The sequence below is a fragment of the Triturus cristatus genome, chromosome 5_1 (genome assembly GCF_964204655.1).
Source record: "Triturus cristatus chromosome 5_1, aTriCri1.1, whole genome shotgun sequence".
NCBI classification, from domain to species: Eukaryota; Metazoa; Chordata; class Amphibia; order Caudata; family Salamandridae; genus Triturus; species Triturus cristatus.
The window spans coordinates 813,724,628-813,747,721 of record NC_140587.1 but is presented as its reverse complement, the minus strand read 5'-3'; the positions used below and the strand labels follow the sequence as shown (position 1 = coordinate 813,747,721).

The following is a 23,094-nucleotide window of genomic DNA, read 5'->3' as shown; positions in this document are numbered from 1 at the left end:
AGGCCAGACTGGATTTGGAAGATTTATAAACTGCATTGCTCCTTTGTGCTGGTAGGCAGCGTCATGGGCTCTGTGCCGACTACATTCCGCCCTGGAAGTGATGAATGTACTTTGCACTAATGTCTGTTCCTTTCTTTCTGTTTTTTAGCACACCCAGAGCTTGCACTCAACGTTTATTTTCCTATACTTCTTACAAGGTATTTCTTCACAGTTCTTTTTTCCAATGTGCAAGAGAGCTGTCACCTTCTAAAACTATAGATTTTCAGCCTTGCAGGGACTGTAGTAAATAGATGTCTGTGACCGATTCCCCACAAGGCGTGCCTCTGGTGTTTGGGTTCAACGCACAACTCCAAGTCCTGTGAGGAGTGCACACTTCTAAACCTGAAGGTGATCTGGAAATGCAAAGTGAAACTGTACATCGCCAAACACAGAAAGAAGTCCTTTAAGTCTCTCTCCCCCTTTAAGTCAAGGGTGCAGACATTTCCCCACATCGGGTCATCCTCAAGGGAGGTCCAGCTCGAAATCTAAGTGGAAGGACTGAAGACCAAGTGGGATTTATCCCAGTCTCACCACTCAGTCTGAGAAGTCGCAATGATGTCAGGGTGCCTTGCGGTCTCTCTCTTGGTCCCTTGCTGAAGAGCAGATTCCACAACTGATTACAATATACCCATAGTTTCTAGGTTCATTGGAGGCATTACCACAAGTTTGGGGCTATTTTAGTGGTCCCTCAGGCCACAAGGATCTACAGATGAAACCAGTCAGGATATTGCTGGCAGTTCTGCCCTCAGTACCATCTGTGTCTCCAGAACCCATCTCTGGTTCTTCTCCCACGCTAGAGCCGACTTCCATTTTGGCACCCAATTATTCTCCCACGCTGGAGCCGACTTCCATTTTGGCACCCAAATCCATGCTGGTCCCTGCAACATTGAGGCTGGCACCGGAAGACACCTCCATTCATAGAAGTCCTTTCCAACTCTGAATGGAGTCCATCTCGGTTCTGACTGAGGTTTGGTCTCCACTCCGTAATGACATACCCTGATCCAGTTTATTCTGACTCACAGAATTTAACGATTGCGATGAAGTGGAGTATTTTCCTCCAGCATTATGATGATAATTTATATCTTGATTTCTAGGAAGCCAGTGGTCTAGACTCATTTTTTGGATACTGGGTTGTGTTTTCCCCCTAGACTACCAAACCAACAGAAGAGTCCATCCTTTGCTGTGGTAATGAGATTGCTGTGGAGGTTTTTAGACTTTCAACTGTCAACAATGGAAGTCAAAACCAGCGTGCTAACAGTGGTTTTGCAACCATAACAAATTTCGTCAGAATCTTTCTTCATTTTAATGAAGCCCCAATGGGCGTATTTATGGGTCCTAGTTTGAGCCCTGTTCCCAACTGCCACTGAACAGGCAGGTTGCCAAAAGCCACAGGCCGGAACCAGGCAACTTGTATTTTTTGACGCAGCGCACCAGAGAGTTTTGTTGTTCAGGCATCCACCAGTAGGTGAACCCCAATTCTTTTTCTATAGCTCCTACTGACAGAGTCGAAATGAGTTGAGGGCCAATTCCACCAAGGCAAAGGGTGCTACCACTGCGCTGTCCCTGACATATTTCAGGCTGTGACATGGGCTTCAATACACATGTTCACAAAGCACTACTCCTTGACAGCCAGGTCAGACTGTGCTTGTTGCTCGTTTGGTGCTGCAGGACCTCTTGAGGTGAGCCATTAGACAGATCCACCACCCTGGGAGATAGTGTGTGAGTTGGCATCTATTCAGAAATTGAGAACTTTGCATTAAGAAGTATCCTTCAGAAAAACAGGTTACTTGCCTTTGTGACACTCTTTTTGGTGGATGCTCTATCTAACTGCAGATTCCCCACCACCTCCCTCCTCTACTTTCTGTGAAATAATCTCCTTTCCAATCTAAAAATGTCCCAATGTAGGAGTCTGCACACTGGTATCTCTGATTATTTTTAGGCTCTGTGGGCTGGACAGACTCAAGAAAGAAACTGACGACTGTGTACAGGGATGGTGCTTAGGTGACTCGGTTTGCCACTTCTGGGGCAGAACAAAGTCTGTGCGGAGCCACACAGCGCCACTTGCAGGCGTGCTGGTGGCTGAAGCCCACACTCTATAGCCATTTACAGATGGGCCTTGACTGCATGGGAATAGCAAGATTACTAGCAGTTGTTAAAGTACCACAAAAGTTCAAAGAATCACTGAAAAATCTTCCTTAAGGCAAGTTAAAGTTGTGAATATATATTCATAACTAGCTTTAACAAGCATTGACAAAGCCGGTAGGTCTCGCCTATGCGAGATCTATTGGCTTTGTCAATGTGTTTTCTAGTAAGGTGGTGCGGTCTACCATTGTATCGTATATTTAGGTGTGTCCTGTTATTATGTAGTGTAGTATGGCGTTGTATGATTATCATTGTATAGTATGGTGTGCTATGTCCTTGTTTGGCATGGCATGGCATGGTATGGTATGGTATGGTATGGTATGGCCTGTCGTATGGTATGGTTCGACAGTGGTGGGCAACTCCTTTGCCTGGAGCATAAAATGCTAAAGTACTCAAAAAGTGATGGCTGGAATGCTTGAATTAATCTCAGCCATTGGTAATTACTGTAGGGCTGATTCCAGTTAATCGTTATTTTGCACACCATGCTAACTCAGTTTGGACCCACCTATATGCAAATCAGTCTTGACCCTGCTCCATTGGGAACAGTCCAGCCCGAACTACCAAGCTAGGTCTTTCCTGAACCGAAACACAAGCAACTCAGGACCAGTTTCTCCCTGTTTATGGGCTTATCAGCCAGGTATAGCTTGGTTCCAGTAACAGTGTGCATGGTACCTATGTCTGGGCATACCCATACCCGTTGCACTTAGGGTATCAACTGTAACAACAGCAGGGTAATGGATGGAATAATTGAATTCATCTCAGCCACTGGCAATTTCTTGGGGCCGCATCTCACTCCATCAGTTTTTTGCCTCCATGCCACCTCAGTTGGGACCCAGCTATATAAAAATCAATCTTGACCCTGCGGCAATGGGAATAGCCCAGCACGAACTGCCAAGCCAGATCCTCCCTTAACCAGAACACAAGCAACCCAGTTCAGGTTGGACTTGTTCCCATTGGCGCAGGGTCAAGATTGATTTGCATATAGTTGGGTCTAAACCGAGGTGACATGGTGTGCCAAATAACGATGCATTGAAATGCAGCCCTGAGTAACTACCAGTGGCTGAGTTTAATTCAAGCATTCCATCTATCACTTTTTGTGTACTTTAGTATGGAGCATAAAATGCGCATAATATTTAGAAGGCAGCCGTATGGGTTCACAGCTGCAATGAGAATTTCTGACACTGGTAACCCTCCTGAAGAAGTTGGCTAATGGTCCCTTTAATCCAGACACTATATGCCTCTAATTGTCAGTCATTTATAGGATGCTAACCAAAAACAAACTATAAACTAATTATGGCTAAATGCTGATAAGGCTGTGATTATGCTTCTTGGGAATGGACATTGAAGAAGGGTTATTATTAAGACAAAGCAGCTTAGTTAAGTGTTTTTATTGGAACAATCCCAAAGAGGTGGAGCAGTAGGTTAATTTGATTACTCTCGCAGGGATTTCTCTCTCAGGGGCTGACACTGAACATTAGCACTTAAAACCCAGCACTCCATCCAGGTAGACAACCACAGGACCATAGCTCAAGCTATGGACCGAGCTAGAACATCACAAATCACAGCACATGACAGAGTGCGTTCTCTGCACGCTCAAGCTATTTTCAGAGGAAGCAAAAAATAGTTTGAGTGTGCAGGGAGCACCCTCTAACGCAAAATCATATCCTTAAAACTCCCGAACAGCCTTGATTTCAGGATGTTTCACAAACTTTACTTTAGTTTGTGAAACTAGTTTTTAGCACCAAAGCTTGCTTTTCACAGATACTCTCCCCTTAGAAGTACCCCAAAAAATGTAAAGCCACTTGGACCCAAACACACTCGGGCAACTCTAGAGCCTCCTTTGGCAAAGTTCATATCACTAAAAAAAATGTTCAATTCTTTTTATTAGACAATAAATCAAAATTAAGTATGGTGATATTGTACCCAGCAGCTCAACGCAAAGAAAAATAGCAGCGACTGTTGACAGAGACCTAAAAGGATAGTCGTTTAGTGTTAGTGAATTATGACATCTGTAATCTACAGGTCGCCAGTAAAATTAGTAATTTCATCTTTACTTTGCAACATCCCCAATTCCAGTCAAATGTTCACAGAGCCCGGCCTCCCCCCCCCCCCCCCCCCCCCCCCGCCCCTGTAGTTGGTCCATCTGCTGCATATTGTTTTTGAAAATATCTTTATTGGCATTTTTAATTTTGCAAAATACACAGTACCATAATAAGAAAACATGTAGAGGCAAGACAGTCTTTAAAGAAAATGGCATAGAAATTACAAGTTATGGCAACGTCTACCTCCTCAGTGCATAATCCTGAGCACCTAGTGCAAAATAATGGTAAACATGGGATCAGTCACCAATATTTCAAAAAATGCCCAAATAACACAAACACATCATCCAACAATTGAAGGATACTCAACTGGGGCAAAATAAAGAAAAAGGAAAAAACATCAAACAACTAAAAGACCTGAGGTAGAGGAGGGAGCACCGTAAAGAGTTACAATGCAGCTAGTGGTGAGGACACAGTAGAGAAAGTAGTGACAGCAGTGGACCAGCAAGTGGGCTCCCAAGGAAGGGTCCGGTAGCCGGAGCCAGGGTTACTGCCCCCATAAACACGGCAGGTCAGTAGACGCTCCCCCCGCTCAACCCGTAGACATCGTGTATCCTCCGGGCACTGAACCAACAAAGACTGCAATGGGTGATACAAGTTAAAGCACCCGCTGGCCCGCGCTCGTATCCGGTTTGGGATCCGAGTCTATCAATCCCTCCACCCGTCCCTCCGGGCTCTCCCAGGCTGCCAGCACTGTCCTCCACTGATCCGCTAAAGGAAGCTTCCTCATGCCCTTACGTTCTTCCCAGCTGAGCGCCCTGCCCTCCGCTCCGCCCCACACCACAACATCTCTATGCCTTCGCGCAATCTGTGGTCCCCCTGAAGCTTTCCATCCCAACGCACTGCGACGGTTTGCCATTCCCAGTGCTAAGTCTATAAATCTGTTCCCCAACTTACGCTTCGGCAGTCGGGGAAAGAGACCTAGGACACACGTCTGGATCGTAGAGGGTAGTTCCCTGCCCAAGACAACTGCCCGCTTATCCAGCACTGCCTCCCAGAAAGGCCGCACAACTCCAGACTCCCAAATCATATGGCCAAAGTCTGCATCGGGGTACAAACATCTAGGGCAAGAGCGAACCTCGCCCCCATACGCAACGTTAAGTCGCTGCGGGGTCTTGTAGGCCATATGTGTGTAGTTAAACTGTAAATATTTGAGGTGGGTGTTCCGGTTCACTTCTACCCTCCCCCACAACTGTGCAAAGGTGCGGACCAGGGCTTCATACTGCAAAAACTGGCCAGGAGGCAGACCACAGTCCTCGACAAGCCCATCAAAAGAGATTAGGCTCTTCTCCAAGAAACAATCTCCCACAGTATCGAGCCCCACCGCCGTGCAGGGGGCCAATTGCTCGGCTGTAAATACAGATTGGGGGTCTCCATGCGGCAGGCCCACCAAAGGCAACATGGGGGTATACCTAGCGCGCTGTCCACCTCTATTTCCGCATCGCCGCCAGGCCTGAAAGGCAGTACGTTGCAACAGGGAGCAATACGGCGTGGACGTCAGTGGTTTGAACACTTTCGCCATCACTAATCTAGGACAGACTTCCGGGAGAGACAAAAAGGATCCCTCTCCTTTAACCTCTTCTATCCATTGTGCCATCCACTGCAACTGACCAGCCAACATGTAATGTTCAAAATTCGGCACTCCTAGCCCCCCTTCGGTAACGGGACGCTGTTGCGTCGTGAGGGACACTCTGGTACGGCCATCCCCTCCCCCCCCCCCACCAGGTCACGGAGCAGGGCGTTCAGTGGGCAGAACCAGCCACTAGGCAGGAGGACCGGAAGGTTGACAAAGGTACAGCAAGTTGGGGAGCATGACCATCTTGGATAGAGAAACCCGGGACATCACCGGCAACTGCACGGTACGCCAAAAATGAAGACACGCAGAGAGCGCACCGCCTTTCCCAAATTACCCTCCTTCAAATCCTCGAGCGAGTGGAACACTTGTATGCCCAAATACTTAAACGTGTCCCGAGCCCAAACAACGTCGGGCGCCAAGGCGTCCGGCCGGGGGAGGGGGCCAGCGACTGGGAATAAGTATGTCTTTTTCCTATTAACCCGCAACCCCGAGAGACTGGCAAAATCGTCCAATATCCGCATTACCGTCGGGGTGCCGTCCACTGCGTCCCCCAGATACACCAGAAGATCATCGGCATAGAGGGAGACATAATGTATCCATCCAGCAGAGTCCAGCCCAATCCCGTCACCCCCTTGTCGGAGCCGCTCGGCTATGGGCTCAATCGCCAGGGCGAAAAGGAGGGGGGAGAGGGGGCACCCCTGCCTAGTTCCCCGGTACACACCATACTCCCGGGATATCGTCCTGCCCGTGCGAACCCTGGCAGTGGGCGCTGCATATAACAGCCGTATCCAGCTAATCCAATCTTTCCCCAGCCCCATCCTTCTCATCAACTCAAACAGATATCTATACCCCACCGTATTGAAGGCTTTCTCCAGGTCGACAGAGAGCACTGCAGCCTCGAGGCAGCGCGGGGCGTCCGCATGGTACAGAATAGAGTAGAGCCTACGGAGATTGTAGGAGGTGTTGCGGGCAGGGATAAATCCATTCTGGTCCAAGGGCACCAATTGTCGTATATGCGGGGCTAATCTACCGGCAAGTACCTTGCTCAAAATCTTAAAATCGGTAGAGAGCATAGAGAGTGGCCTATAGTCCCTGACCCTGGCCCTCGGCGACGTGGTTTTCGGAAGAGGGATTACAAGAGCGCTCCGAGCGGAGGCGTGTAGCACCCCAGTCTCATAGGCATCAGCATACACCTTTACCAGTTGCGGTGCAAGTATGTCGGAGAAAAGCTGGTAAAACTCCGCCGGGAGTCCATCCAGGCCCGGCGTCTTACCCAATGCCAGCCCATGGATAGCAGCTTGGATTTCCTGCAGAGTGATCGGGTCCGCCAGTTCCTCCCCATCCTCATCTCCCAGCACCCGTAGGGGCAGCGAGTCCAGAAACTCTCTCATTGTAGAACAAGGGACGGCCACTGGGGCCGCATAAAGTTGTTCATAATACGTAGCGAAGGAATCATTAATCTCATCAGGACAATACTGTAGCACACCATCGTCCGCTACCAATTGAGTAATAGGGGAGCCACCCAGCTCGGGTCGGATCAATCTAGCCAGGAGACGGCCCGCCTTCACCTCCTCTCTCTGCACCTTATCAAGGTATTCATTATAGTTGCAGCACTGTAGACGACCCATGGCCTCATCATAGCGTGCGCGGGCCTCCTGCAGCTCCAGGCGAGGTGCCTCCCCGGTGCCCTGAAGACCATCCCACCTACGAAGGTCATCCTTCAGCTGGAGCACCTCCCGCCGGAGCACCCGATAGACCCCAGTGGCCTGTCCCAAGCAGTGGCCGCGTACCACCACCTTAAGTGCCTCTCATTCTACTCTCCGACGGAGTAAGCAGTATTAGCATTAATAGGGAAATAAGTATCAAGAAGAGTGTGAAGGGAATCCCGAAAAGGGTCATCATCCAGCAGCGCCGGATTAAGTCTCCAGGTGAGAACCGGAGGACACCGTCCCAATAACTGGTGTGTAATCCATAAGGGGCTGTGGTCCGACAATGTACGGCCCAGATACTCAGAGTGAGTAACAGTACTATGAAAAGTAGGGGAGCATAAGAACATATCAAGGCGCGTGTGTACCTGGTGCACGGAGGAAAAGAAAGAAAATTCCTTATGACCATCATGATGCAGCCGCCACGTATCCACCAGCCCCCAATGTGCCATCCACGCTCGGAGTCCCAGAGCCGAGCGGCGAGTCGGGGACCCCATCAGAGGCGGATACGACCGATACAGGTCAACATTCACAACACAGGTTAAAATCACCCCCAAGAATTAACTACCCTGTGCACTGCTCGCCAGTACCGCAGAGAAGAGATCCAAAAAGCCAACCTGGTTTTGATTAGGGGCATAGACCGCCCCTAGTGTAACCTCGCCGCCTGCCAATCTCTCAGCCACTAGGACATATCGACCACCCTCGTCTACCCATGTTCGCTTCACTGCAAAGGGGACCCCAGGCTGGACCCAGATCAACACCCCCGAGCAAAGGCAGAACAGGTGGTTGCAAACACCTGGCCCCTCCATGGTCGTTTTAGCCTCCCAGCTGCCTCGCTGTTTAAGTGGGTTTCTTGCAAAAAGGCAACATGAACGTCCCTACGCCGCAAGTATGAATAAACATTAGAACGCTTCGCCATGGACCCCATCCCTCTAATGTTCCACGTTAGGAACTGGAAATGTTGTTGTATCTCAGCCATTCCCACTGCGTCAAACCAAGAAACCTCCCAGCAGAAGAGGTTCCCACCCCAGCCGCTTGATGCACAAAGCTTCCCACTCCTCTGCAAACATACCAGGTCATAAACTTTATAACAAAAAAAACCCTATAGTGGTTAACTCCCCGATCCCAGGGCAGTCCGACAACGGTCCGCCGCCCAAAGATCATGGTGAACAGTACATGAAAAATGAGGCCGCAACCTAGTGCGGCACTCGCCGGGGGTAGGCCAGGCAGGAAAGGGCAAGAAAAAGTGAAAAGGAGTAACCCCTATTAAGGAGAGCGCACCGGCCTGTAAAAAGCAAAACACAGCACAAGGCCCAGAGTGGGCTGCAGTTAGACAAGAAGTCTCAAAAGGGCACATCAGTCCTCAGTCATCAGCCTCAACCGATGATACCATCTGCAGTCTGAGGGGTCACCTGCGGCAGCTTGATGCTATCGCTATGAGAGGAGTCTGTGTCAACACCGTCTGACTCCTTAGCGGAAGCAGCCTCTGTGCCGGAAGCTATGGTCTGGCTCCCCAGCAGGTCCACCACCGCCCGCAGGGCCCCGGTCCTCTCCTCCTCAGCCTGCGATGGAGTCAGTTTCTTGGAAATCCCCCTGCGAGTGTGCCGCCGCAACCGCTTTTGTGGTTCCAGAGGCGGCCGTGCAGTTCCCCTGGGGCCCCCGGATGCAGGAGTCTCACCTTTGTAGACCTCTAGCCAGTCCCAGGCGTCACCAGGGCTATCTAAGTAGTGAGTGGTGTCATCCAGCAGTACACGGAGTCAGGCCGGGAACATTAGGGAGTATTGAAGGCCTTCATTGCGTAGAGCTCTCTTGACCTCCAGATAGGAAGTCCGTTTCCTCTGGACCTCCAGTGTATAATCGTCGAAGAGGGAGACCGTACTATTATCCACAGACAGCAAAAGGTCTGAGTGTTCTTGCCTTCTGTAGGAGGAGGCCCTGTCGCGGAAGTGGAGCAGGCAAGCCACCACTGGATGCGGAGGCCGTCCAGGTGCAAAGGGTCTGGCCGGCACCCTATGTGCCAGTTCGAGGGTATAGAAGGAGGAAAGGCCCTCTGGCGCCACAACAGTCTTAAACCAGTGTTCTAGGAAGGCCACCATGTCTCCACCCTCCGCCCCTTCCGGCAAGCCCAGGACACGCACATTGTTCCTCCTGTTGCGCCTTTCAGCATCCCCCGCCCTGCGTTCCAACTGACCCACTCTGTCTGTAAGGGCTCCAACCTGTTGTTCCAGAGCCTTGTGAGCGGGCGCCAGCTCAGCCACAGCATGCTCTGTCCCCTTGACCCTCTCCGCCAGCTTCTTATGTTCGTCGCACAGCAGGTATAGACTCACCGCGACAGTGTTTGTCTTGGTGGAGGGTCGCCTTACTGTCCGCTATGGCCTCCAAGACTTTGTTAAATTGCCGTTGAAAGGGGCCCTCCAGGGTAGTCTGTAACTGTTTCTGCGCGCTATCCTCCGGGTCCTGAGCGGCACCCACCTGGCGGCCTCTAGGTTTCCCCATGGCAGTAGGGACTCCAGAGCGGGGTCGCAGTTCACAGGGAGTGCCAGGCGTCAGGAGGGGAGTCCGGGAGAGGCCGCCCACCTTGATATGGCCGCGAGGAGGACCCCAGCGCGATCCTGTCTGCCGCTCCCAACCCGCTCCTGCTCACAAAGATCAACACCAACTCACCTCCGGGTCCAAGCAAGGGCGATGGCCTCTGCAACCGGCGGGGTCCAGGCCCTGGCGCCCGCTCTTGTGAGGTCAGCCGCCCCCAGGGTCTCCGCAGCCGCCTGACTGCCCAGGCCCCCAACTCCGCGGCCGCTCCTCACCTCCAGACCGGGCGGCACTGTCGTCGTCCCGCCGGTGGGCACTCCGGGCCGGAAGGCAGCACCAGCGTCGGGCACAACCGGTTAGCATGCAGTCCAGAGGGCGAGATGTGCAGGAATGGCTGGACACCTAGCCCCTTCAGCTAGCTGCTGCTCCGTGCAGGAATGCTGGGTCCCCTCTCGTGACCAGCCGGGCCGGAGCCCTCGTAGTAGCGGTGCGGCAATGGACGCCGGGTGCCCCACAGCACAGCAGGATGGCAGCGTCTGTATGTGCCAATAGCCCTCAGCAACCACACTGTCCGGGACAGGAACAGGAGCGGGTCGCAACCAGGAGCCCCAGTAGAAGCAGCGGGGATCCCCCCCAACATCAGTCCCACCCAGGGGAGGGGGGCAAGGATACCGACCACACACCGACGCGGAGGCCTGTCTCCACCTCCAAGCCGTCTCCACACAGGTACAAGGCTGCACAGTCCCCAGGCCCATGGCCGCCGGGCAGTAGGATGTAGGCCCCAGGCGCTCCAAGCTCTGCGCCATAGCTCCGGGGAGGCTGTCCACGCCGACCTCCACACCTCCAGATGCCCACTTGCTGGTGGTGCCGGCCCGCAGCCAGCCTCTCGCTCCGTCACAGGCGCTCTTGTCGGGATGGGGCCCGCGCCGATCTGCGCGGCCCTCAGACCGGGGTGTGGAGTAGGGTTCAAGTCCACCCCTGGAGGCAGCCTGTGAGGTCGTAGGCAGCCAGGCCTCGGCAGCCGCCGCAACTCTCCGCTCACAGACCCGGGAGCCCCAGAAATTGGACCGAGTGCCCTTCTGATGTCCCTCAGCACTCGGCCGGCGAGAGACTCGATCAGGTTTCACGTCTGCAAAATATTACAGGAGAAGTGAACGGCTGGTGCGGAGCTCATGCTTCCACCATCTTCTCCGGCCAAGCCACACCCCCCCATCTGCTGCATATTTTGTTTAATTTATTCAGGCATCACCTTCTCACATATTCTACCCTCTTTGCCAGAATGCAACAATCCATGCCGTTTTTTCAGTCTCCGAGGCTTAGACTCCATTTGGCCTTCCACATGCAAGCTGTGTTTCACTTGGCCACCATCAAGCCCAAGGTAACCCAGAGCTGGTCCATACAAGTGAGGTTTGATTCATCCCACACATTAAGTAGGCACCATTTGGCAGACCAGGCCAGGTCACGGGGCAACATCACAGCATATGGAAAGAGGAACCATCTTGACCTCACTTCCTAGGGCACCCAGCATGGTTTAATTTGCCAATTTTAATCAGGGTATTATAATATTACTAAATTCTTGTCCACAATTTTGCAAGTCACACTTTCGCTAATCTTAAATTCGAAAGCCAGATGCACATTTAGCCACCGGAAAGTCTTTTGTAGTCTTATTTATGTCAAGTGTCACACCCTGATGACCAATGTGGACTAATTCTATCAACTTCTCTCCGACGACCACTGGAGGAACTAACTTGTCCCTCTTAAACTATTCCATCCTCAATGGAAAATTAAGCAGATATTTTTGAAAACACGAATTCCCCACCTGAGCACAACTCTTTTGGCCATCATTCACTCATCAGCATCCAACTCCTGATGCCACTGTTCCTCCATAAAAGTTAATACAGTTTTGTTAGTAAAGTCCGCACTGGCCAACAAACACTCTATCATCTAATTCCTTGTTCTGTTTGTTCTCCTTTCTTACAGGTAGGCACGCAGAAAAAAAAATGGTATTGCATTTACCAGGAAAGTGTTCCACATTAAAAAAAAAAATCCAAATGTTTTGTGCTTCACTTGCTAATATTGTGCTTGAATGCGTGCCAGGTTTGCTTAGAAGGTACAGAAGAGGTTTGATGCATCCTAAGTGTAAAAGTAGCTCCCCAAAAGTATGTCTTTAATATAGGATAGCCCATGTACACACCAGTATTTTTCTCTCAGCAAATGAGTAGTCTCTCATTGTCTCTGAATATTCATAAAGCAAAAGCTACTGTCCACGTCTCCTCTTCTTCTGCCTTAGAACCCCCCCCCATAAAAAATGTATCACTGGCATTCAGTCTCACAGATGAAGCTAAAGCAGGACACACAGTTGCAAAAAAGGTGCGTTTAGCAATACATGTTTGATTTATTCAAAAGCCAAATTTTGCTTCTCTTCCCATTCATCTTTTTCTTGGTGAGTCTCGGTAGGAGCTCTGCCACTGAGGCAACTTTTGGCATGAACTCTGCAAAGACCTAAAAAAGACACCGCCTGATCCTTGTTACGCAGTGCAAGCGCATCCTTGATAGTCCTAAGTAACGCCAGTCTATGGTTGATGCATTCTTCACCAGTCACATGACCCTAAAAATCCACTTGTTTTTGTCCAAACACAAAGTTGTCCAACCTAAGGGTCCGCCAAATAGAGTGGAGAATTGCAAGACTTTCTGTAATCTATGATTGTGATCTTGCAGTTTGTAGCCAGATGCCAAGATGTGCTCTTAGAAATGCCAAAACACCATGAATGCCCTGAAGCCAATGAATCACAACTAGCTGAAATACCACAGAAGCGGATGCCAGTCTAAATGGCATATTTTTGTATTGGAATGCGCTATCTGACTTTACAAAAGTTATAAGGTGGTGAAACTTCAGTGATAATGCAATCTGATGATGGGTGAAGCGTAAGTCTAAATTCCTAATATTTCTGGCATCATCCAAACTAGCCAATAGATCATCATTTCAGGAAAGAGGATGTAAGTCAACCCAGATGGCTTGGTTAATCGACACACACTCTTAACTAATTTCTGTTCTCTACCACAACTGATATAATTGAATGTTTGTCATCCTCTTGCAACTTGCTAAGTACTTGTAAAATCGCATTCCTTCTACTAAGGGTGACTCTATGTGGTTTGTGCTTTACAGGACTAGCATTATCTTTCAAATTGATGCTAAATTCAAAATTGTAGACCCAAAGTTGGAGTGGTGCACTACTCCGAAGCAATAATTGTATATCAATAAGTCATTTAGTCTTGTTGTATTGTCTCAGTAAATCCTTTATTTTCTTAAACATCCAACAGTAAAAGATACCAGCCAACGCGTATCGTTCATATGAAATGAACTTCTTCAGGGCATTGAGAGATGGTATTCTCATAAGCACTGCGCAAACTTGGTCCAGTATGTTCAGTACATAGCGAGGAAGAGTACAACGTGCACAAATTAATGTGACTGTGTGGGCCTCCTTGATAAGGGCCAGCACTCGGTAAGTCTGTAATGAAGGATTTTGCTGTCGGATCTGTTCTTTCCAGCATATTGGTAACTCATATGAGTTCAGGGATAACAGTGGAGCATTCCCACCATGGTAATTTCAGAGAGAACAATGCAAAGGAGAAACTAAGAACGAAGCAAGAAAATAAATAGAATTTTTTTCAGTACAGTCTAACGATTTGTATGCAATTCTCATACTAAATTGGCAACTGCAGCCCAAAGAATCAAATGTAACTCCAACCGAAGCTAGTGTGTGCTTCCAAGAAAAGTGTAGAACTTAAATTTCAATATGTCCGCACTTCTTGTGGATTTGACGTGCACATCACTGTAGCATTACACAAACTTTTTCAATACACACAGAATATTCACAGAAGGTGCTTGGCGCTGCATATAACAAATGATCCATTCAATGGGGAAATGTAGAGCTAACCATTCACTTCGAAATTACCATTTATGCATTTAGTGTGTGCCTGACAGTTAACTAGTTCATGAAGTTCAGTGGAACAGTACGTGGCAGTCACTCACTCCGTTCACATCACCGTCATATACTTATAAATTAGTGTGCTCCGAAACCAAATTGTGTAATTAGAATATAAGATCTGTGAAAATAAATTGTTCCTTGATTATTGTTTTTAAAGATATATGCATCACCAATAACTTCCAGGCCCACAATGCTTGTGGTACCTCATAGTTGGCATGATGTGTGCATTGCTGTCATACACAACAGGCTTATCCATCATGATTTTGTAGGCAGGCAAGATAGTTATTTTTAGAGTTGATTTCCATTGATGGTGGGCACACACATGACAGGTGGCTCCATCACTGGAAGAGGTGGGAGGGTAGGAAGAAGCTCAGAAATTGACACAACAGCACTCCAGTGACCTTAGAAACAGCAGAAGAAGACGACAACCCTGGCAGGGAAGTATGAGAGAAGAGAAATGGCAAAAACAACTCAGGAATTTTTGGTTTGCTGGTTCTATGCATGGTGCTCATTGCCTATGTTAAGACACAATGAGACAGAGCAGCTTACGTGCTTTATTGGCGGAAACCCTCAGAGCGAAACAGCCGGGCATTGAACCTCCTCTGTCAGGGCCTCTCGCTGACACCTACCATTAGCATGTAACCACACCCTGTTTGGACAGAGTAGTCCCCTACATCTGTGGTTACTAATCTTGGGACTTCTGAGGATCCCCCAATTATTTATTAATGTTAGAGTCTTATATAGCACTAGCTAGACCCGAAGGTATCCGAGCGTTTTACAACAGTAAATGTTCACTTCAAAGAAAACCAGTATATACAGAACAGCTGAATCTCTTCATTTGCTTTATGGCATACACTGCGACAATTCACATCTCACATCTCAGGGCAAGGTCCCCTAAGTTGGAATCAACGTTCATACAAAGAGATGGGAACCTCTCTGTAGAGAGTATTGGCGTTGCTGAGAAATATCACCACCCTGTGGGCCCAGCCAGAAAGGATGTCAAGGGATATCAGGGAGCCAGATTCCCTTTGCTGCTTCGGCCATATCGAGGATCTTTGTGAGGAGGCTGTGATATCCAAAAGCTTATCTTGGCATGACCGACAGGAGCGATGGGTGCCTTTCTTGGATTGTAGATGTATTTGCCAAGGAAGGTGGCCATTTTAGAATAAATTTGAGGTGTGAGCGCCACTTGGCTGTCGAAAGTCATAATGCTCACCCCCAGTCCTGACATAGAATACATATTGTGACTGAACAACTTTGCCTGTGACTTAAGGCAGTGCTTTAAAAATAAAAATACATGTAGAATCAATTGAAAAGACAAAGTATTTTTTTAAGTAGGACAGATTGAATGCTGACTAGCACCAATAAAATCACACCATAACCGCATACACAAACAATAACTTGTACTAAATATCTACAGTACATAATATTACGGCCCAAAACATGTCATACATGAATCCGTGTTAGTTATTTGTGTGTTATTGTAACTTTAAAAAATCTTTTTTTACCAAACATAAGCTTCAATTACATTACTTTGTCCTCTTTTTAGGTACTATGATACATTATGATGTTTCATTAAAAAACCATTATGCAACTATTGTACAGGCTAGGTCTAGAACAGTGAACGATCAGTGGTCAAACTTTAGCAGGGATGGACAGCGGCATTATCAGTGAGAAAATTTAAAATCACAAAATCAGAATAAAGGATAAGGAGTCTCAGATTCCCTCAACATATACAAATACTGCTGCACTTGCACTTGTACTTTGGGGCCACTGAACGCTAGACACACGACAGGAACCTGCTAATCCCACACACAGAAATATCCTCTGGGTCTGCTACTGCCCTTAGACTTTGGGCTTATTCAGCAGCAGCAGGTAATCAGGTGTGGTGGGTATTGCTATGTCGTCAACTATTGGGTATATTGCAAGGAACCCATATGCTCTTTCACAGCCTGTACCCTAGGAGCCACTAGGGACTCTTCCTCAGCTGCGACCTTGGGGAGTGTCTGTGTGGATGCCCAGCGAGAACGCTAGGTGGGGGGTTTATTTCAAGCTCACCCTCTCTTACAGACCGCTTTATCCCTCAGGTGTACTCCTTGAAGTCCATGGTTATTTGACGGCCGCGCTCATTACTGCCTGCAAATAAAGGGACAAATAATCTCTTCACCTGTACCCAGCACTTTGCACTTCTTATGGTCATAGGTCCGAAAGTCTAAGGCATGGGTCTACAACCAGATACCTCTGAGTAGCTCACCTGTGTACAGCCCAGCTTATTAAATTGGAAAGCTTTTGCTTGGTTGAATCAATATGCATATAAAAAAAATGAGATTTTACAACACTAATAATAATTGCTCTCAATGCATTTCATTGAACATAAATAGGTCTCGATGCAGAAAAGATTGGAGATCCATGATCTAAGGGTAAGGCCACGGCCACACATTCTCCTCTTTTAATAAACGCCGTGACTGGTCGGTCGGAACGTCCCCTGGCCGCCATGGCGGTAGACACCTTAAAGGCACTCATGAACAATCTCACGAGTATCAAGTCAACCATGGACCTGATACGCAAAGACACCAAAACCACAGCAGCAGAACTGAACTCTTTACAGAGCGATCTCAGAACTTTCAGTACGCATCTTGAAGCCACGACCGCAGAATGTAGGTCCTGGAGGACCACTTGCCCTTTCTGGTAACCAGGCCTGACGTTGGCAGTGAGGTTTGGAACCTCTGCAGGAAACTGACAGAGTTGGAATACTGTAGCCGAAGGAATAATGTTAGTTTCTTGGGGGTTCCGGAGGTGGCTAACGGGAAGGATATGGTAGCCTTCTTATCCACCTTTCTCCCAGAGCTTACAGGTCTGCAAGTCCCACAGTGACTGGAACTCCAGAGGGCTCACAGAGTACGTCCTAGTGGGGTTCTCACCGAAACACTCCTAGGCCAACTATTGGCTTATTCCTATGCAATCAACAGGCACAGCAACACAACTGACCATTTTTGTACAAGGTGGCCAGGATATATGTTGTGGCGGACTTCTCTCATTAAACCGTCCTCTGGCAAAGGAAATTGTTATTGATGCAACCTACTGTCCGGAAACTCATCATTTGGATTGATCTACTGGAACCAACTACCATGCTGCTCGCTATCAACAGCAAAAACAAAGTATTTTATGAACTGTACGATCTTGAGGAATTTCTAGCATCCTTGGGTCTCACGGCCATTTATATTGTGGTATGAGAAGAGGGAGAAGGGAATGGGGGTGGACAGGATGCAACTCCACCACCTGACTCAAGACAGAACAGAGTAGACACAACATTGGAGCACCAAAGATTGGACACAGTCCTGAAGAGATTGGGGGGGGGACAGGGCCTCTCGCAATGGGACAGCTCCTGCTGACGGGCCAAGAAATGCACATTCCCCCATCAAGCCCTAATGGCTCTGCCAGCTGCGAAGCCCTGGAGGAACTCTTGCACCTCACAAATGCACCTCTATTTGTGAGCTCCAACTAATACTGTCTGCTGTTGGTGGGGGGCAGGGGGAGGATTCTGTTCTTATGTTGCATCCAGTATTCAAATACTTCCTTTGTGTACTGTATCTTTCTTCCATCCTCTCAGTGCAGTCAATGTGAATTAGTTTATTTTTCTCTCCTTGACCAGTCACTCCAACATGCAGCTCGAACTGTCCCTCTCTCCATGCACCTGCGTTATTCGTGTTAGTCCAGGCAACACACTCTTTCTAAAATGGTAGCATGCCTTTGTCATGCCTCTAACAATTCCCCTATTTGTGTGCTACCTTGGATCTCTTTTTTCCAACTCCACTAGTGCCCTGACATGAATGATCTGTTCCTTTGACAGTGTTAACCCCATGTGACGTTGCGATGCACAATTGACCATAAAGGTCTCGTATTTGATTTGTATCCCCTAGGGAGCCAGTATTCTTTGTAAACTAGTCAGTGATGGCTTCACAATCAGTTACTCTGAATACAGGGTACTGAAGTACTGTTGACTGTGCAGCCTCCTGAATAATATGTATGCAAATGGCTTACCCCAGATTATGATCAACAATAATGGGAAATGGTTTAGTAGTGTCTTCCCAACATGTTCCGCATTCTGGGCAGTGCCAGTTAGTTGGCAGGTAGTCAGAAACGTGTCTAACCTAGTAGTAGGTATTATTTATAAAGCGCAACTATAACTCCGCTGGAGTATCTTGGCGCTAAGCAGAAACAGACAGGAAGCTCAGGAGGGTGCTGCTGCCCCAAATTATAGATGAATTAGATGAGAGAGACAGAGAGAGTCCGTAGCTCCAACACCTAGTGTGTAGCTGATATGCTAGAGAAAAAAGGAAAACTCGGTAAGCGTTGGGTATGAGTCCCTTCCAACATCTCCAAGACCCCAGCTACTAAGCCAGTCTCAAAAGGCTGACGCGGCTCTCCCCATAATGAAGAAAGGGTTTCTGTCCAGTGTATTATCAGCAACATAGTTAAACTCCCTCCCCTGTAGTATGTGAATTTAGTGGCGATGTAAACGAGTCTTTTCTAGTTATCTGTGCCGTGAAGGTGCGCAAGATATGTTTTTTGTAAGGCATGGCCCTTGTACTCTAGGACCCATTAATTAATTAGGCCTACCTCCAAGATTGCAATGGTGACAGTGCTCCATGAAATGTGAAGGTTTGAATTCCTAACCTGCATCAACAAGTCACATCTTAGATTCAATACATCAACAGTGAAGATAAGACGTTAGTAATTTAAACGTTAAGGGTTTTATATCTAACAAAAGGTGCAGGTCTGTTGGTTAAGAATTTTGTAACGAAGCTCTCCGCCCCAGGGGTCATGAAAGAGAACAACAGAGTCTAATTTAAACAAAGGTGGTATCCTCAAAATAAAATTCCAAGTTTTCTTGCTGAAGGTTAGATTTGCCCACATTACAGGCCCGGACATTTCTACATTCATGAGCTTTACCACGTTTGGAGAGCCGTTTTTGGATAAGTCTGTGCAATTCTTTTTATAGATACAACTGTGAGGCATTGACGAGCGCCAGGCTTTTTTTCCTAATAGAGCAGGGAGATTAGATCATGACCTCTCTTACCATTGGTGTGACCTTAGGGCTTGTGGGGCTCCCACTACATGAATGTTTCCAAAACCTGATTTTCTCTCCTTTTCATCTGTTGGTTGCCCAACATTTAGCTCGCACCAGATAGTGTTAAACTGTTTACCTGCTGCTCTGTCTGCCAAAGACTGAGCAGAAGTGTGGTTCCTGAACCTTCCATTGCTTACTAAGTCTTGGCCTGCACTATCACTGCTCCATCCGTGTTTCATTTGAGACCTTGCAGGCCGCACGTCCTGTTTTTGCTCCCATATTGCAGTGACATCTGTGAAGAAGTGGGTTTTTACATCTGCTAATAACTGCAATTCAGCTGGAACGAGCAGAATGTACTTAATATTGAAGTCTCTCAAGCGTTTAACTGTCAGGTAAAGATCATGACATTGTTTTTTCCAAAGCCAATGGGGCCTAGATGTTCCACTTGTAAAATGTCTATGTAGTTGAGCAGTCTGGCTATTACCGACAGTGGTGATGGGGGCACTGGGGCTCTGTAAACCCACTTACCAGAGGAGAATGTGGATAGACCTTTTGTAGTGACCGTTTTTGTGAGCCGCCACTTAAGAGGAGCCCTTTCTAGGGCTTTTAGACCTTCCCGAAAGGTGCGGAAACTGTACCTGGAGTGGTTTTCCTCCACTTGAAGCCCTGTTTCAAGGTACTTGATGCAGTCTCCCAGGTTTTCCGTTTGTTTTTTGGGGGGTTGATAACCTCTGGTGTCAGCTGAGCTACCTGTGATTCAGTATCTCCAAAATGCTTGCTTAGTTTTCATTGGTTAGATCTTAACAAGTTGACCTTCACAGCCACAGCATCAATCTTTTTCTTCATAGTTAAACAAGAATCTGATACACCTTATCCCCATCTGGCACTGACATCTGCTTATGTATGAAGGCATTCACATGTGTTATCATCAAGCAGCCAAGATGATTGGGGTAAGCAGGAGGGCAACAGTTGATTTTGTTGATTTTACCTTCACCATGACAATGGGGAGAAGCATCATCTGAGCAGTCAGTCAGTGGTACAAGGCACATTGTTAATGTCATTTCAGGAACCCCACTTATTTTTAAGACTTGCCCCATTTGTCTCAGATCATTGTAAACAGACTTTTGTTTGTCCATGATAAGTGAAATGAAAGAGAAAATGAGTCAGTTGTCCCAGTTTACATCTGAGGGCCTCCTCAAGTCCAAAGACTCCCCCCTTCTAGCTGCACAGTGCTGAGAGTTCTGGTACCTCACAAGTTAGTTTATACAGTAATGGTGGTAGGAGAGACATGTTGCCACTATGCTCCTCCTCACCACTGTATAGAGTGGTGCCTCAGCTGCACCATGGTGGAAGGGCTGAGGATGTATGAAGAGGGGAGGTGCTGCCAATAAAATATCAACTGTGTACTAACAGCACTTGTCACTGTACCAGTCACAATTTGCTTCAGGATCTCTCAGTTCTCTGCTATACGCCAGGACCTCTGCGTATCAGTCCAGTTTGAAGGACTCTCAAATCTCTGAGTGGTCCAACCTGAGGCCACAATGTAGGTGTGGGTTTGCAGGCACCCACCTCAAAGCAGGTTGGTCTGCCAGCCCATCACTGTTGATGTTGAAAACACTTCAGATGGGTGGGAAAGAGAAGGCAGCACCACTGTTTATGTTCTCCTGCCCCCACAGCTTTTCTAAGTGTAGGCATGGATGGGGTTGCCACAAACCGAAGAGGAGATGGGGAGACAAAGGGTAGAGAAAGGAGCAGCACTCTTATGTATTCACCAAAGTTTAATACATATCCTCCAAATAGGGAGTGTTGCTAGTCTGGGTTCAGTTCAGTGCAGTGCTATCAGCCCTCCATTAGCCAGCCATGCTCCTCAGTAGAATGTCAGTACTCATCTGGGTCCATGTTCGGACTGATGTAGCACGTCCACACAGGCCACAAATTGCTGTTCTGATGTGGTCTCATCCCAGGTCTCATATTGCGGCTGCAGGTGCGGGCAGCACCCATGGTGGCCAAGCACCATCCATCAAAGTTGGGCCTTTGTCTCTTCAGGGCAAGGTTGTGGGTCCAAAGTCTCTTCCCCATACTCTAGCTACTGTGGGTTCTCCTCAGTACAACTGACTGGTGCAGGTGGCTCAGTACATCAGGTATGTTTGTTATTGCCCTGTTGTATCTGCAGGGTAATCCGCTAACCCAGGAGCAGTTTGTTGAGCGTATCATCACTTCATATTAACAGAACCCCCCTGTAACTATATTTCATGTTGTAACTGTGTGAATTTGTCTTTAAGTACAGTAATTGCTCTTTTGAACAACATAATTCATGAATTTTTGTTTGCGATATAGGTTAAATGTGAACAATATTGGCCATTACCAGAACAGGGAATTTTGCCATTTCGAGAAACAGGACTTTGGGTGAAATTATTATCTGAAGAAATCAAATCGGATTACACAGTTCGGAGACTCCAATTACAAAATCTCAATGTAAGTCAGTATTTTGATTTCTTATTGTAAAGGTGAACTTCTTTGCACCGTTCTAGAAAAGTTTATAAATGTGACTGATCAGTGGTGACACTTACATAGAGTACAAAGTCTCACTTTACTCAAGTAGTTTTAAAATGATATCTTTTCATTGGTATAATCCTCCTGATGTCACAAGTATAAATTGGGTTAGTATGACTGTTGGATGCATATTCTTTTTTCTTTCTTCCCCTATTTCGTGACTCAGAAGGCATACGTTTTATCAGGTGACTTGCAGCAATGCTGTGAATTTCTAAGTCAAGACTGAAGCTTTCATGGCTTACTTGATGTGTTCAAATGATCTGACAGTGACACTTCTCTGTGCTGGAGCTTTTATAAATACATCAGAATTAGGGGGCTTCAAGCACATGTACCTCTTTTGAACTCTTTGTGCACCAATACAAACTGTCTTTTTCGCCACTTATGCGGCTATGTTTTGCTGCCAGCCCTATAACAGTATCTCTTTGCAGTCTGAAGATATACTGAAAATTTTATTTTTTGTTCAATAATTTGTTGCATTTCTCTATTGGACAATCATAAATCTCAGAAACCTAACCAAGGAAATGTTAACTTGAATATTTTCTGTCCGTCAATTTCAAATGATTGGAGTTTCCTAAGAAATAAAGTTTGCTAGTTAGATTGATAAATACACTTAATATACAATTGTGGCTTGATCACAGTTTATGGTGCACACTGTATTTGATCATTCTATTTAGGACTATATGGAAATTATAAAAACTAGATTGTCTAATTCAATTCCATACGACTTCAGCAGTCTGGTAGTAGACCTCTTTTGTCCTGACTGCCTGGCCAGTAGAACACTGAACAGTAAGATTTTTAGCCATTTGTTTTCCAAAATATGGTAACTCCCATTAGTCTCCCTCGCAGATGAAAGTTACCCTGCCAAAGCTTGATCCCCAACTTTGTTGCTGTGGGTCTCCTTAATGTGGGATACCAGACGTCTGGGTATTTTTAGGCTCAGGGTGCCCACTTTCGATAAACTGAGTGCTGTGCATTTTCGAAATTTCAGAAGCACCCGCTGGTGAACCGCTGGATTATGGTACTTGTTTTTTGGTCTAAGATATCACTCCTGGCCTGCAAAGAAACCCATGACAACCATTTCTTTTTAAACATCAAAAGATCATAAGATTTGTACATTCTTGCATACCAGACTATCCTCACCCTATATGGCTGACTGGGACATTGCACTGAGCAAGACATTTGTCAAATGATCAACATTTTTTCTTAAAATATGATGGTTTCCTTCAGTCTTCCCCACACAGGAGCATATCCCTTCCAAGGTTTGACCCATATCTGTGTTCCCCTAAGTCTTCTGAGTGTGGTTACCAAACATGCAGGTTTTCTATTGATTTGAGCAGCTACATGCACACTTGCTCAAAATAATTCACAATTTCTTAAATTTTCTGTGACT

The 23,094-nt window shown here is 47.2% G+C and overlaps 1 protein-coding gene across 2 annotated transcripts in view; it reads left to right on the top strand.

The window, feature by feature from the left end:
• PTPN2 (protein tyrosine phosphatase non-receptor type 2) overlaps positions 1 to 23,094 on the top strand; it is a 520,264-nt gene that overhangs the window by 307,461 nt on the left and 189,709 nt on the right. For both annotated transcript variants that reach the window (XM_085605857.1, XM_085605856.1), the window contains exon 5: positions 21,489 to 21,626. In XM_085605857.1, the coding sequence (XP_085461983.1) occupies positions 21,489 to 21,626 (138 nt within the window). The remainder of the gene's footprint in view (positions 1 to 21,488; positions 21,627 to 23,094) is intronic.